Below are 16,289 nucleotides of genomic sequence, written 5' to 3'. Positions count from 1 at the left end.
TCAATGGAGATTTTCCATTCAGAATGATTCTTTAGTCCAGTACTTGGCTTAACCTATATCCGATAAACTGTCAGAGATAGTATTATTTTATGTTAGCTTAACTGTTCAAATGAAAGGACTTTGTTGAATGCCCTTGAATACACAGTTTTATTATTTAATGCTGGCTCAAATGTTAATACATTTTTTAAAAATTGAGACTACGGCACTTTGTAGGCCTATATCTTTGAATTTACTTTGCACCATTTCAGTCCTCAATGTTGGCTCAGCTATCTACTGCATATGAAAGTGCGTTTGATACGACTCATGTGCCCCTTAAAAATTCAACGCTTTAGTACATAACGCTGGCTTAGTCAACTAAATAAAAATATTGTTGATTCTACTGAGTAAACCTTAGATAAGTACACATAGTTGTGCTACTTAATATGCTGAAACAACCTCTGAGGCCTCCATATATCACCTTTGAATGAACAAAAATATAAACGCAACATGTAAAGTGTTGGTCTCATGAGCTGAAATAAAAGATCCCAGAAATGTTCAATACCCACAAAAAGCTTATTTCTCTCAAATGTTGTGCACACATTTGTTTACGTCCCTGTTAGTGAGCATTTCTCCTTTGCCAAGATAATCCATCCACCTGACAGGTGTGCCTTATCAAGAAGCTGATTAAACAGCATGGTCATTACACTGGTACACCTTGTGCTGGGGACAATAAAAAGCCACTGTAAAATGTGCTGTTTTGTCACAACACAATGCCACAGATGTCTCAAGTTTTGAGGGAGTGTGCAATTGGCATGCTGACTGCAGGAATGTCCACCAGAGCTATTGCCAGAGAAATTAATGTTAATTTCTCTAGCATAAGCCACCTCCAACGTCATTTTAGAGAATTTGGCAGTGCGTCCAACGGGCCTCACAACCGCAGACCAACCGCAATTTGTTTAAATTGACTGATATCCTTATATGAACTGTAACTCTGTAAATCTTTCATATTGCTGCATGTGGCATTTATATTTTTGTTCAGTATACTATTGAATCAATATTACTAAACTCAGCAAAACAAGAAACGTCCCTTTTTCAGGGTCCTATCTTTCAAAGATAATTTGTAAAAATCCAAATAAAACAGATCTTCATTGTAAAGGGTTAAAACACTGTTTCCCATGCTTGTTAAATGAACCATAAACAATTAATGAACATGCACCTGTGGAACGGCCGTTAAGACACTAACAGCTTACAGACGGTAGGCAATTAAGGTCACAGTTAGGACACTAAAGAGGCCTTTCTACTGACTCTGAAAAACACCAAAAGAAAGATGCCCAGGGTCCCTGCTCATCTGCGTGAACATGCCTTAGGCATGCTGCAAGGATGCATGAGGGCTGCAGATGTGGCCTGGGCAATAAATTGCAATGTCCGTACTGTGGGAGTCCTAAGACAGTGCTACAGGGAGACAGGACGGACAGCTGATCGTCCTCGCAGTGGCAGACCACGTGTAACAACACCTGCACAGGATCGGTACATCCAAACATCGCACCTGCGGGACAGGTACAGGATGGCAACAACAACTGCCCGAGTTACACAAGGAATGCACAATCCCTCCATCAGTCCTCAGACTGTCCGCAATAGGCTGAGAGAGGCTGGACTGAGGCCTTGTAGGCCTGTTGTAAGGCAGGTCCTCACCAGACATCACCGTCAACAATGTCGCCTATGGATACAAACCCACCATCGCTGGACCCGACAGGACTGGCAAAAAGTGCTCTTCACTGACGAGTTTTGTCTCAGCAGGGGTGATGGTCGGATTAAGTAAGTTTGGGATCTGTTGGATCAGAAGGTGAGGGCTAGTGAAATTCACCCCCAGAAATGTCTGGGAACTTGCAAGTGCCTTAGTGGAAGAGTGGGGTAACATCTCACAGCAAGACCAGGCAAACCTGGTGCAGTCCATGAGGAGGAAATGTACTGCAGTACTTAATGCAGCTGGTGGCCACACCAGATATTGACTGTTACTTTTAATTTTGACCCCCTCCCCTTTTGTTCAGGGACACGTTATTCCATTTCTGTTAGTCACATGTCTGTGGAACTTGTTCCGTTTATGTCTTAGTTGCTAAATCTTGTTATGTTCATACAAATATTTACACGTGTTAAGTTTGCTGAAAATTAACGCAGTTGACAGCGAGAGGACGTTTCTTTTTTTTGCTGAGTTTATTGAACATGTATTATTCACGTATTATACTTTCTCTATTGTTTCTTTTGAGATGTCTGTCAATTTATTCAGTGTACATTTTTCTGCTATGACACTGAATAATCATTGAAACTTCTGTTAGGAACATCTGTTTGGAGTGTACTCCGACAATCACAGGACAAGCTTTATTTCTTTAATATTAGTTTGACAGCTGTCCCTACTGTACTTCAAAGGGGAAGCATTTTAAGGTTTTCTATCTGCAGGTTTTTGGGGGGGAGTAAGTAGTATCACCTCTCTGAGTCTGTGTTTTTTTAATTTTATTTCCTATTCCGTCTCTTCTCACCATCTCCCTCTCTTCTCGTTTTCAGTGGCAGCATGATAGCTAGAGACAAGCCACTCTACCTCACTTGAAGCTGGAGGCCGCCGTCAACAAGAAAAGACACCAGGGAGTCAGCCCTCAACACCCCCCAACCACACACACCACCTCCCCGACCCATCCCTCGCAACCCACCCACCCCTACCACCACCAAAACTCAACCTTTTTTTTGTCAATGTAATTTGGGTTTTTTAGAAGGATCTGTGCAATTCTGACGACTACTAGCGATCCCTCTCTTTTTTTTAAAACTTTTTACGCAAAGCACTTACAAATGTCCAGGCATTTTTCCTTTCGCGCCTGATTCTAGAGCACTCATCTTTGTCTCAAAGTTTTAAAAAAAGTGAACTACCATGAGAATAGTCCCCCTCAGGGACTAAACTGAGCTTTAATTGGAATAAGAAGAGCAAAAAGCCTTCTTCTTCTCCTTCGTCTCCTTTTAATCATATTTAAATTGATTTTGTTTAGTTTTCTTGTTATTGTTTTTATTTATTTCTTGCTTGCTACATTTGCTTTTGTCAATAACAGTCCCTGTACTGTAGGGAAAATACTCTTCTGGTAGGTTTCAGCACACAGGCCTTGATGTTACTGTAGCTTTGCTTTAGGGTCTGTGACTTATATTAATACAAAGTGACGACGGGGGGGGGGGGGGGGATAATTACATAAATTCTTTTTTTGTAATATGAAAGACCCATGGAGGTTTACCAAGCTGTCACAGTGTGATTGTAAATATCACTTTTATGGGATCAAATTGGGAATTCGAAGTCCAGATGTCTTTTTTCTTCTTCTTTAATATTACCTGTAAGTCATTGGTTTGTATAAAAAAAAAAATATTGTGTGCCTGTGTGTGTGTGTGGATGTGTATGCGACTGTGCGTACGACGTGCGCACATGCATGTGGGTCTGTGCGTGTGTGTATTGTGAATTTTAACAGCCTGTGCAGGTGGATTTCAGAGGAGTACTTCACACACTCGATCTTGCATTAAATCTGTGCTCACTGGTGTGATTTTTCCCAATAAAGTTCAATCTAAAAACCGAATACAGAGTATGGGTCCCGCAGATCATTCAATGGAAAGAGCGAGAGAGAGAGAGAGAGAGAGAGAAAAGAGACAGAAAGGGAGAGAAAAAGGGAACAAGAAAGAGCGAGATGTAGACACATACACTCACAGGTGAACAGTGTTGCCTCAAACATTTTTGGCCACTGTCTTTGTTGATTTTATTTTTAATTCACCTGGTCATGTTAATTGTCAATTTTCAGCCACTCAACATAAAGAGGTATACTAAAAATGCTATATGTTAATGGTTATGTCACAGAAACATAACAGTGGGTTTCTAGTAGCTTCTTAGGTGTTCTATTGTGTTGATCTCATCTTTAAGTTTTGTGATAAATATTAATGCGTTTGATGACAAAGATATATGTTCTTATTTTCACTGTAGCATCATTTCCTTTTTTGTTGTAATTGAAATATATTAACATTTAAACCTGCCAATTGTAGTTATTTTATTTGTAAAGCCAGTAATGATAATTATTTTAAAACTTGTTTTGCAAGTTGCCCATCAGCTATGACAGGTTTCTTATTTACGAAAGAACATGAGATCATTTTTTTGCTTCATACAATGGAGGTTCATTTCATTCAAATTGCATTGTTTTTATGTTTGGTTTGATGATGATGATGATGATGATAGTTGTTTTTGTTTGTATTTTTTTTTTTTTTACATTTATATGCTGGTTCTTTCTTTCCTCGCCGGGCGACATTATTTTGTGTCACAATGCTTATTTTATTTCAAATCTACATAATAAATAAATAAAAAAAACGTTCAAAGAGAAACAGGCTTTCACCGACTCTTTTTTTACAGCACAAAACCTTCTATTTTCTTCCCTTTCGGTAAAGTATCCCATCTAAAATGGCATCCACTTAACCCTTGGACAATGTCCTAAAACAAGGCATTTATGCTTCCATAATATCTCTCTTTTGTTTCCAACCCAGAACATTCCATATGTTTCCTATACTTAATTTTAGTCTTATGGCTGGACTCAAATCAAATGCCATGGCTTTACTAATTAGCTGTCGTCGCTAGAGCTAACACCAACACCGGCCCAATCTGAACGTTGTCCTAAAACTATCTCCGTAACCATGAACAGATGCAGGCTTGAATTTGCTTTGCTGCTATGTGAAAGTGGTGCACGGTGTGGTGGGCGTCAAGTCAGAGCTAAAGAGAACAGAGAAATGCATGGCGTACGTACTGTACACAAACTCAGGCATCCATCCAAAACACAGATTTTACCCCAATTGCACACAAGTCTTCCAGAGAGACGAGAGTGGGGAGCTGTTCAAGGGAACTGTCACGACCACACCATTTTATGTTTTATTCATTTGCGGCTGGCATCTCCCTCTCTCTCTTGCAGTATTGAATTGGCAAATAGATCATTATTGAACAATTGGAAAACGTGGACTGCCACTTCGTGATATGACACACATTATATGAAAATCAGTCATACATTCTTAATGGAATACCAGATAATGGAGTTTTTTTTGGCACAGCCACATTGGTGTCTTTCTTTTGTGTGTGTGTGTGTGTGTGTGTGTGTGCGTGTGTGTGTGCGTATGTGTGCGTGTGCGTGTGCGTGTGTGTGTGAACACAATGTTTGGGAAGGTTGGGGTGATGGCTCCTCTGTGCAATGTTTAAATTGACATCATTTTCCCTTTCCTTGCAGTTACAATGGCCTTTCTTCATTTGACAGTTTCTCCACCTTGACGCATACTACTCTCCATGGTCATTCTGTGCACCGTAGTAAACTAAACAGTAAATACTGAGCCGCCAGCCTCAATTTGACAATTTCGTCAGGTCCCATAATCCTATTGTCTTTCACAAATTCAATCTCACAAGGAAAAAGTCAAATGAAAAATACAATTTACAGTAGAAGAAATTGAAAAAAAGTAAAAACACTTGTAACCATACAATTAAAAGCTTTGCTTTTCCATATCAAGTACAAAGGACCTGGGCCTGTATTCACAAAGGGCCAGGACAGCAGCCCAAAGATTTTCAGTAGGAGTGCTGATCTAGGATCAGTTTTGCCCTTTAAATCAAACTGAATAAAAGGGAGAACCTGATCCTAGATCCGCACTCTGAGACACTTTATGAATACGGATGCAGAGATACAGTAGGTGAAATTGAATATTGATATTAGCTATTGTTATTTTACTGGTGCTCTTTAATTATTTGTTACTTTTATTTCTTACTTTTTGTAAGTATTTTCTTAAAACTACATGGTTGTAAGTAAGCATTTCACTGTAAGGTCTGTTGTATTCGAAGCGTTTGACAAATAACAGTTGATTTGATTTGATTACGTTCTCTGTTTTTTGAGGTCTGTTTAGATTGGTAGTGACCAGATGCACGGTGTCCATACTAGGATATAAATTAGCTGTTAAATCAGGCACAGGGGTGTGTGACATTTGAGGTGGACACTGGTGTGGCCTTTGTTTGGAGCCGTCTACACGGAGACAATCTGTTAGATCACAATGGAAACTTTTCCACCATGGTGGGGGCCTTGGTGGAAAGAGTCAAACCCTCTTTTTTTCTGACAAACACCTTTTTTTTTTTCATTTGCTCTCTTGTGGTCGCGTAACGTACCAACTCTGGATTCCAAGTCAACATTTTTAGCTCACCCGACCACATGAGAGGGTGCCTAGCTAGTGAGCCTCAGTGGAGAGTTAGAAAGTAGAAGGTCAGTGTTAGGTGCGGCCTTCAAAATCACATGGCCACCTGACAAAAAACTTGTCAGTTGCAACTTTGGTTCTGTGTTAGAGCGAGAACAGGAAATGTAGGCGGTTTTGACAAGAACAGGGTTTCACTTTGTGTTCATTTAATCTGTTTGGTGTTTGGAGATTCAACAGTATGAAATGATTCCTAAAAGTGCCCGTGCAACTTGCATTTACAGCATTTTTTTTGTAGAAATGCAGTTATTACAAAAAATGTGTCGAGACCAGGCAGTGAAAAATATGTGAGGTTATCATACAGTCAATGTTATATATATGATAAAATGCGTAATATCAAAAATGTCCCTTTGATATACTGTATGTGTATTTATTGTATTCTATCATAACAATAATGGGAAAAATTTTGATCATACAGATTATTTTCCCAACCCACTATCAGGTTGACTGTAAATGAAAGGATATGTGCAGTATTGTGACAGAATTATCTAAGAATATGGCAAGGTGCCATGTTTCTGATGCTAAATGCCCCTAAGACAGATTCTGAAACTTCAGGTGAGACTGAACTTCTCTCTATGACTGATCACCAGAGCAGTGTGCTGAATATTACCGTTGCTTTCAAATTACCATATTACCAGTATTTAAGAAGCTCTTTAAGATCTTGATAACACGACCTCATAAAATGTACATCTTTATGTCTCTTTTAGTCTCTTGTTTGATTTGTGGCTTTTTCTCTTTTTTGTTTTTCCTGACAGCTGAATACCTTTCGCAGCTCTGCAAATGTACTATAGTTATGGCCTTAACAAAGGAAATCATGAACACATAACATACATTGATATAGTTCATGATCAATGGATGTATGAATGAACTACAGGCCTTTTGACTCTTCCCATTGAGTGGGGATACCATTTATGATGTTTATTCCACATCGAAATAGCCGCCATTTTACAACTTCAGGAAATGAATATATTTCTGTATTTCCTTCTCAATACATTTGCAAACATTTCCCAATTTTTTTTTTCTCACTTTGTCATTATGGGCTATTTTTATTATTTTAACCAGGCAAGTCAGTTAAGAACAAATTCTTATTTTCAATGGCAGCCTAGAAACAGTGGGTTACCTCGTCAGCTCGGGGATTCAATCTTGCAACCTTTCGTTTACTAGTCCAACGCTCAAACCACTAGGCTACATGCCGCCCCACGTATTGTGTGTATATGGGTGAGAAAATGTTCATCCATTTAGAATTCATGCTGTAACGCAACAAAATGTGGAATACATCGAGCAGTGTAAATACTTTCTGAAGGCACTCTTTGTGTAGCATCACTCTTGGGGGCTGGCTATTGGGGCAGCAAAAATGTCTTATTTCCATTTGCACCTGTTCTTTTTCGCTTGCTACAAGATATATTGCTATATTGAGGAGTATGATTCATGTAGGTATTGCTTTGATTTAATAGATAAATGGCAATGTATTGCTAATAGATCAAGGTAGTTACAGCGGGGCAAAAAATAATTTAGTCAGCCACCAATTGTGCAAATTCTCCCACTTAAAAAGATGAGAGAGGCCTGTATTTTCATCATAGGTACACTTCAACTATGACAGACAGAATGAGAAAAAAAAATACAGAAAATCACATTCTATGATTTTTAATGAATTTATTTGCAAATTATGGTGGAAAATAAGTATTTGGTCACCTACAAACAAGCAAGAATCCTGGCTCTCACAGACCTGTAACTTCTTCTTTAAGAGGCTCCTCTGTCCTCCACTCGTTACCTGTATTAATGGCACCTGTTTGAACTTGTTATCAGTATAAAAGACACCTGTCCACAACCTCAAACAGTCACACTCCAAACTCAACTATGGCCAAGACCAAAGAGCTGTCAAAGGACACCAGAAATAAAATTGTAGACCTGCACCAGGCTGGGAAGACTGACTCTGCAATAGGTAAGCAGCTCGGTTTGAAGAAATCAACTGTGGGAGCAATTATTAGGAAATGGAAGACATACAAGACCACTGATAATCTCCCTCGATCTGGGGCTCCACGCAAGATCTCACCCCGTGGGGTCAAAATGATCACAAGAACGGTGAGCAAAAACCCCAGAACCACATGGGGGGACCTAGTGAATGACCTGCAGAGAGCTGGGACCAAAGTAACAAAGCCTACCATCAGTAACACACTACGCCGCCAGGGATTCAAATCCTGCAGACGTGCCAGACGTGTCCCCCTGCTTAAGCCAGTACATGTCCAGGCCCGTCTGAAGTTTGCTAGAGAGCATTTGGATGATCCAGAAGAAGATTGGGAGAATGTCATATGGTCAGATGAAACCAAAATATAACTTTTTGGTAAAAACTCAACTTGTCGTGTTTGGAGGACAAAGAATGCTGAGTTGCATCCAAAGAACACCATACCTACTGTGAAGCATGGGGGTGGAAACATCATGCTTTGGGGCTGTTTTTCTGCAAATGGACTGATCCGTGTAAAGGAAAGAATGAATGGGGCCATGTATCATGAGATTTTGAGTGAAAACCTCCTTCCATCAGCAAGGGCATTGAAGATGAAACGTGGCTGGGTCTTTCAGCATGACAATGATCCCAAACACATCGCCCGGGCACCAAAGGGGTGGGTTCGTAAGAAGCATTTCAAGGTCCTGGAGTGGCCTAGCCAGTCTCCAGATCTCAACCCCATAGAAAATCTTTGGAGGGAGTTGAAAGTCCATGTTGCCCAGCAACAGCCCCAAAACATCACTGCTCTAGAGGAGATCTGCATGGAGGAATGGGCCAAAATACCAGCAACAGTGTGTGAAAACCTCATGAAGACTTACAGAAAACGTTTGACCTCTGTCATTGCCAACAAAGGGTATAACATAACAAAGTATTGAGATAAACATTTGTTATTGACCAAATACTTATTTTCCACCATAATTTGCAAATAAATTAATTAAAAAATCCTACAAAGTTATTTTCTGGATTTCTTCTCATTTTGTCTGTCATAGTTGAAGTGTACCTATGATGAAAATTACAGGCCTCTCATCTTTTTAAGTGGGAGAACTTGCACAATTGGTGGCTGACTAAATACTTTTTTGCCCCACTGTATATTGAAATTGAGGAGTATGATCCATATAGGCCTACTGTTATACTGTAAGTCAATTTAGATATTACTTTATTCAGGAGTACAATCAACATATTCCATTGTTATAATATATACTGAAGAATCAGGACTAAGGGCTGTATCCATTGCTATATTGAGGAGCACGATCCATATATTGCTTCATTATAATGTATCAATAAATACATAAATATGATGATCCAGATATTGCTGGTGTGTTCCCAGGTTTGAGAGCACAGTTCGCATCATCAAGCTGCTGCAGGACCTGGTGAACCGTAGTAAAATGTTCGTCTGCCCAGTCATCCTCTACAATGGCAAAGTATGATTTATACAGTACCAGTCAAAAGTTTGGACACCTACTCATTCAAGGGTTTTTCTTTATTTATACTATTTTCTACATTGTAGAATAATAGTGAAGACATCAAAACTATGAAATAACACATTTGGAATCATGCAGTAACCCAAAAACTGTTAAACAAATCCAATATACTTTTGATTTTAGATTCTTCAAAGTAGTGATGCCTTGATGAAAGCTTTGCACACTCTTGGCATTCTCTCAACCAGCTTCATGAGGAATGCTTTTCCAACAGTCTTGAAGGAGTTCCCACATATGCTGAGCACTTGTTGGCTGCTTTTCCTTCACTCTGCGGTCAAACTCATCCTAAACCATCTCAATTTGGTTGAGGTCGAGGGATTGTGGAGGCCAGGTCATCTGATACAGCAATCCATCACTCTCCTTCTTGGTCAAATAGCCCTTACACAGCCTGGAGGTGTGTTGGGTCATTGTCCTGTTGAAAAACAAATGATAGTCCCACTAAGCACCAGCCAGATGGGATGGCGTATCGCTGTAGAATGCTGTGTTAGCCATGCTGGTTAAGTGTGAATTTGAATTCTAAATAAATCACTGACATTGACATACTTGAACTCTGTGAATGTAGCGAATGTCTTTGGAATGAGACCAAAGCGCAGCGTGGAAATTGTTCATATTTAATGTTCACAAAAAAACACTCAAACAAAATGACAAAATGGAGAAAACGAAAGCATACAGTTCTGTCAGGGAAAACAACCTAAACAGAAAACAATCACCCACAACTAAAATGGGGAAAACAGGCTACCTTAGTATCATTCTCAATCAGAGACAACAAACGACACCTGCCTCTGATTGAGAACCATACTAGGCCAAACACATAGAAAACAAAACATAGACTACCCACCCCAACTCACGCCCTGACCAACCTAAAACAAAGACATAACAAAGGAACTAAGGTCAGAACGTGACAGTGAAGCATTTATTTGGGCTGCAATTTCTGAGGCTGGTATCTCTAATGAACTTATCCTAATATCCTCTTAAAGTAATGATGGACTGTCATTTCTCTTTGCTTATTTGTGCTGTTCTTGCCATAATATGGACTTTGCCATAATATGGACTTGGTCTTTTACCAAATGCAGCTATCTTCTGTATACCATCACTACCATGTCATAACACAACTGATTGGCTCAAACGGATTAAGAAGGGAAGAAATTCCACAAATGGACTTTTAACAAGGCACACCTGTTAATTGAAATGCATTCCAGGTGACTACCTCATGAATCTGGTTGAGAGAATGCTAAGAGTGTGCAAAGCTGTCATCAAGGCAAAGGCTGGATACTCAAAATATATTTTGATTTGTTTAACACTTTTTTGGTTACTACATGATTCCACATGTGTTATTTCATAGTTTTGATGTCTTCACCATTATTCTACAATGTAGAAAATAGTAAAGATAAAGAAAAACCCTTGAATGAGTAGGTGTGCCCAAACTTTTGACTGGCACTGTACATTGGCCCTGTTCTAACACTCTTCAAATGCACCCTTTTTTTCTCCCATTGCTTGAGGTAATCACTGATCTGATAAGGCATAATTAGTGAAATCAATCCAACACTAGCCTAATCCTGTCATGTCAGATCAGTGATCACTCTGAGGAAGGAAGGATGCATTTTAAGAGTATCTGAACAGGACCCTCAAGTCAGCGCTAGCTGGCTAGACACATTCCACATTCCTTTCTGAGGAATTTTTAAAAGTGTAATTCATAGTTAACAGTTCAAATCCCCCATAGTGTTTGATGATCTTGTTCCTGAATGGGAATGGCAACACAGGGACGTCTTTACTTCACTTTACTACTTTGTTCTTAGCCTCTATGGCTGTTATGATCAAGTCTGTCATTTCAAATCAAACTGTATTTGTCACGTGCGCTGAATACAACAGGTGTAGATTTGACTTTGAAATTCTTACTTACGAGCCCTGTCCCAACAATGCAAAGTTAAAAAAGTAAGTAGATATGGCAATCAGTGATATCAACATTAGGTGGTCAGACTGAAATATTTTGGTTGTGTCAACCTTTTTGATAGATCTCTAAGGGATCCTTTTTGACTGACACAAAAACGGCATGGAACGTTGAACTGTCGCGTTCATTCTATATGAAAACTGTGGTGGTGGTTGAGAACATTGAACAATTGGTGGCCAGTAAAGACTTGACTGACAAGAAGTACTCTTTCGTTTATTAACTCTGTTTCATTTTGCTGCGGGCTGCATAAACCCACATCCAAGCAGAGAAACCACTGTGCTCACTTAGTGTGAGCAGAAAAAGAATAGCACCACTGTTCTTTCTTGTTCTCAGTTGTTGCTAACTCTCCCCTTGAGGATGACTCAAATGGAGAACCGCAGACATAACTATCTTCTCATCACATTGTGTACTGTGAAAGTAGGATCGTGTTATTTCTGTGAGGGAACTTTTTATGTTCACCACAGATATGGCCGTGGATAAACTCAAATTAGAACAAGTGAAGTTGGAACAGGTTTTTTTGTAGTAATTTTAAACACTTACTAAGCTTTGAGCTACACTATTTGAGCAATATCACCCATACATATATTTTAGACCCTATGGCAGATTTTGAAAATGTTCAGGAGGAATATGTCTTTGATCCAGTTTGTGAACATATTTGTAGTAAAAAGCATGATGTATTGACATGACTGCAAATATTGATGTACTTTTGATTGGCGCAAATAAAAAATATTTGATCATTGCTTTGGGTTGCATCTTGTTCAATACAGCGAAGCAATATTTTTGGTAAACTGTTAGAAGGTAAAGGTAAGCTTTTGTAAAGCTCTATTGGGTTCAACATTGACTAAAGGACAGTTGGAAAGGACAACATAGATTGTATTGTTTGGCTTGTTGTGTCCGTTGTCTTTTGCCTCGGCTTGTTTGAAGAGAGGAAGTGTGCTATTGCATTATATGTGTTTTCTGCTCTTCCGGTAATTGTTCTAACCTGGAGTCCTTTTTCTAAGAAAGTTAGAAAATTCAATGCGATATTCATATTTCATGGCCATTCTCTTTCTCGTGTTCTACTCCCCCCTCTCTCTCCCTATTTCCTTCTCTATCTATAAGTGACAGTGCTTCCACTCAAAAGTTTCTTCATTCAGTGTCACATATATCAAAGAAAGCCAGAGGTTGTGTTTGGACTTAAAAGGCAATGAGGTAAAAGAGGGTTGGATTAAGAATCAACCCAAGGCAATGTCATTAATGCCAATCAAACTAAACCAGGTAATACCATGCTTACAAAGGGTACACGAGAAAGTCTTACAACTTGGGAACTGCTAGCGTTGAAACCTCCTTTGTAGAAAGAGCAAAAATACCCCTTCTTACAGTTTGCTCAAACTGACTTAGAGATCCAGAGACACCTTATGGCCCGGGTCTGTACTGCTGAGAATGGGCTTGAAGCCAAAATGGAGGGGCTGTTGCTAGGCTCTTGGGCCAAGTCTGGTGCACTGTACTGTAACTGCAAATAGAGGATGAACACTTCACGCTGCAGCAGACAGGAGGACTTCACTGAGTGGGATACTGTGGGACTGAGACAGCTGTATCCACAAATTGGGCCAAGAATCGCCTCTACTCAAAGCTTATACTTTGGCTCTTACAGTCCAAAATAGGGTTTCCCCTTAGTCACTTTACAGCTTTAAGGGGAGCTAAATTGTTTGATATTCATAGCAGGAATCAGATTTTATAATCCCAAAGTGGGTGTCCTACCAATCCTATCTAGGCTGATTTAGTCCAATAGAAGCATCGATATGGGGAAAGGAGAGTTTGATGATTGACAGGATATGATAATCCCACCCATCAGGGGGTTTAGAAGCTTCAAATCCACCATATTGTTTGGTGATCTTGTTCCTAAATGGGAATTCCAACGCAGAGGCGTAGCGACATGTCAAATTAGCAGTTTCACATGTGAAAATCACATGTTGAGCTTAAAATTCATGTAAAAAACATTTATTCACTTACATTAAATTTAGAGTTCACAGGTTAAAAACCCCTTCTCACGTGAGAGGAAAAACATGTTTTCACCTTACATGTGAATCTCAGTTGCACGTGAAATTTGCAGTTTCACATGATAAAAACGTTCACATTATCTAAATCAAATTTGCAGTTTCATATCTAAGAAAACTCCACGTGAAAATGTCACTTTCACATATGGAATTGCATTTTTACATGTAATGAACCATCACAGGTAAAAATCACATTTGCAGTTTAATGTGTAAGAAAAACTCAATATCACACATGGGATAGTAAGTTCACGTCTGAAATCCATTCACATGTGACAATCATTTTTAAAATGATCATGTCTTATTTCTGAACCATTTTGAGTGTTACTTCTGCAGGCACACATTTCTCTTCTTCATACGTTGGTCAGTGACCGTTGGAAGAAGCCCAAAGAAAAAAATTGCGCTGTCAGAGTTAACCGGTTAACTCAAGTCAACTTTTTGTAATTTTAGTGGCCACTTTTTTTGGGGGGGCCCATTGTCTGAAAGCATTCAAAATACACTGAAAACATCCAAAATACAAAACCTATACAGCTAAAAACAACAATGTGATGTCAAAACAAGCGGACTTCAAATCAAATCAAATCAGGCTCTAACCAACAGTGAAAAAAAAAGAAGGTATTTTGAGGTTAAAGAAAGTGTGTTTATCAATTTACCTAATTTTGCTAATGGTTACTTTGGACAAAATCAAAACAGCAAAATTCTTGTCATGCTTTTTGTGTAACAAAAATCTTAAATTAGAACTAAATTTGAGCAAATTATGAATTTTTCGATGAATCGTGATTAATCACAACAAATCCTGCAACAACCTCAATAAAAATGTGTTTTATTTTGACAGCCGTAGTTGACATTAAAATATGAAAATGCTAATGAAAGTGAAGTGGCCATGGTTGCTCATGGTCACCTGCATCTTCAAAATGAATGTTGGTCCTCTTGGTCCAATGGTCAAGACTTTGGCTTCCAAAAGTACATGTAAAACTCATAATAAATATCACGTGAAATGTCTGAGTCCTGTGAGAAATGAACACACACAGGTCTTACTCGAATAGTGTTGTGTGCCCTGGAAATCCACTAGTATTTTGGGGACGTTTGTGTCTGTTTTTCCCCCCACATCAGCCAAGAACCATAATGACTTAATCTTGTCGTTCAACTCCCACGCAACCTACTCCATTCGCCTATCACGAACGACAGATAATAGAAAACTAGAATCCACTGGAAAGGCATAACGTTTTTATTGGATTTACAAATGAATCTAAAAAAAAAACAAATAAACAACGTGCATCAACGTGCCATCCACGAATCCTCCGCCCTAATTGAATTACATTTTTTGTTTTTTTTTGTTGTTGTATTTTCTGTGTTTGTTTTTGGCAGTCGCCATCTGTTTGCTTGGACTCTATTAATATGCCATTCAGTTTTGATTGGGCCCTCGTTTTTTTCTCTTCCACCAGCATTTCTCAGCTTCTCTCTCTCCCTCAATTGTCATGGAAATCATTAGAGGCGCCAAAGCAAGAAACAAAAGAACGAGCGTTCGTTCGTAGACCCGAGCCAACCCCCCCCCCCCCAGAACTGTAGCCTAATTATGACGGAACAATTAAGGACTGTGCATATTTATTGATGGAGGACTTTACACACGAACATATGCTCATGAATACCAACAACGGAAGAAAAAAAATCCTCTTGAATGTCTATCTGATGTCGTCGGTATCAAACACCCCTGGTTTTCATAGGCCCTCACACCTTCCCCCTCCCTTCCCTTTTACACTCCATGGTTGACAGTCATATTCTCCTTTTTTTTAAGAGCCTGTGGAACAAGAATTTCCAATCTCGGCATTACTCAGAATTCAGATCACAACCCGCTCTCCAACAGTAATACCAGTCTACTTTAAAATTCATAACTACATTTGGAAAAATAAAAAGGCTCTGATGGAATATTTCCAAGAAGCTTACTTGAGCAAAAATGACATATTTAATAACCCTAACCTGGGTCTTTAGTACATACTGTAATAATAACAATAATACAATCGAGAAAAAAAACTCCCAGCCATGCTTTAGTATGAAATGACTACCCGTAACTCCTGCCTCTGGGAAAACGGGGGTGAGTGAGAGAAGTCTTGTTAAAGTTGGCCAAGTCAGCTCACTCTCTGTGATTCGCTCTGTCCTTTTTCATTTGTCCGGGAGCCAGTTTGAATGAGATCAAACAAACATGATTGAAGCTCGGCTGAGTTCCGCTATGCTGACAAGGGTTGCTGTTTTAGCCCGAGCTCCTCACTCTGCAAATAGTCAACGTTGTTATTGAAAGTGGTGTTAATTTGAAAATGATTTGATAGTCCTTCATGTGGGGATAATGTAAAGCCCGGAATTCCTCTTTTTGAAAATTTACCAAGCTGTCATCTTTCATCGGATTATTGAAAGTCCTGTTCTGATTTGACAATACCTCATAGGAACAACTGCACAAGTGTGTGAGGAAAAAAATATAACATGCTTTTCCAATATGAATTGCACTGCTAGTATTAATCTCACACACTCTTTCTGGCCATTCTCCTATTGTGCTAGTTGCTCCCTTTCTCTGTGTG

General features: G+C 39.2%; 1 protein-coding gene across 3 annotated transcripts in view; it reads left to right on the top strand.

Moving 5' to 3' along the window:
- LOC110493905 (TOX high mobility group box family member 2) overlaps positions 1-4,373 on the top strand; it is a 142,332-nt gene extending 137,959 nt beyond the window's left edge. For all 3 annotated transcript variants that reach the window (XM_021568496.2, XM_021568497.2, XM_021568495.2), the window contains one exon: positions 2,539-4,373. In XM_021568496.2, the coding sequence (XP_021424171.1) occupies positions 2,539-2,581 (43 nt within the window). In that variant the 3' untranslated portion in view covers positions 2,582-4,373. The remainder of the gene's footprint in view (positions 1-2,538) is intronic.
- Positions 4,374-16,289: the final 11,916 nt, after the last annotated feature.

This window comes from Oncorhynchus mykiss, chromosome 17, assembly GCF_013265735.2.
Source record: "Oncorhynchus mykiss isolate Arlee chromosome 17, USDA_OmykA_1.1, whole genome shotgun sequence".
In the NCBI taxonomy this organism is placed as follows: Eukaryota; Metazoa; Chordata; class Actinopteri; order Salmoniformes; family Salmonidae; genus Oncorhynchus; species Oncorhynchus mykiss.
Note: the sequence above shows the minus strand (reverse complement) of the source record. Positions and strands in the feature narration are given on the sequence as shown.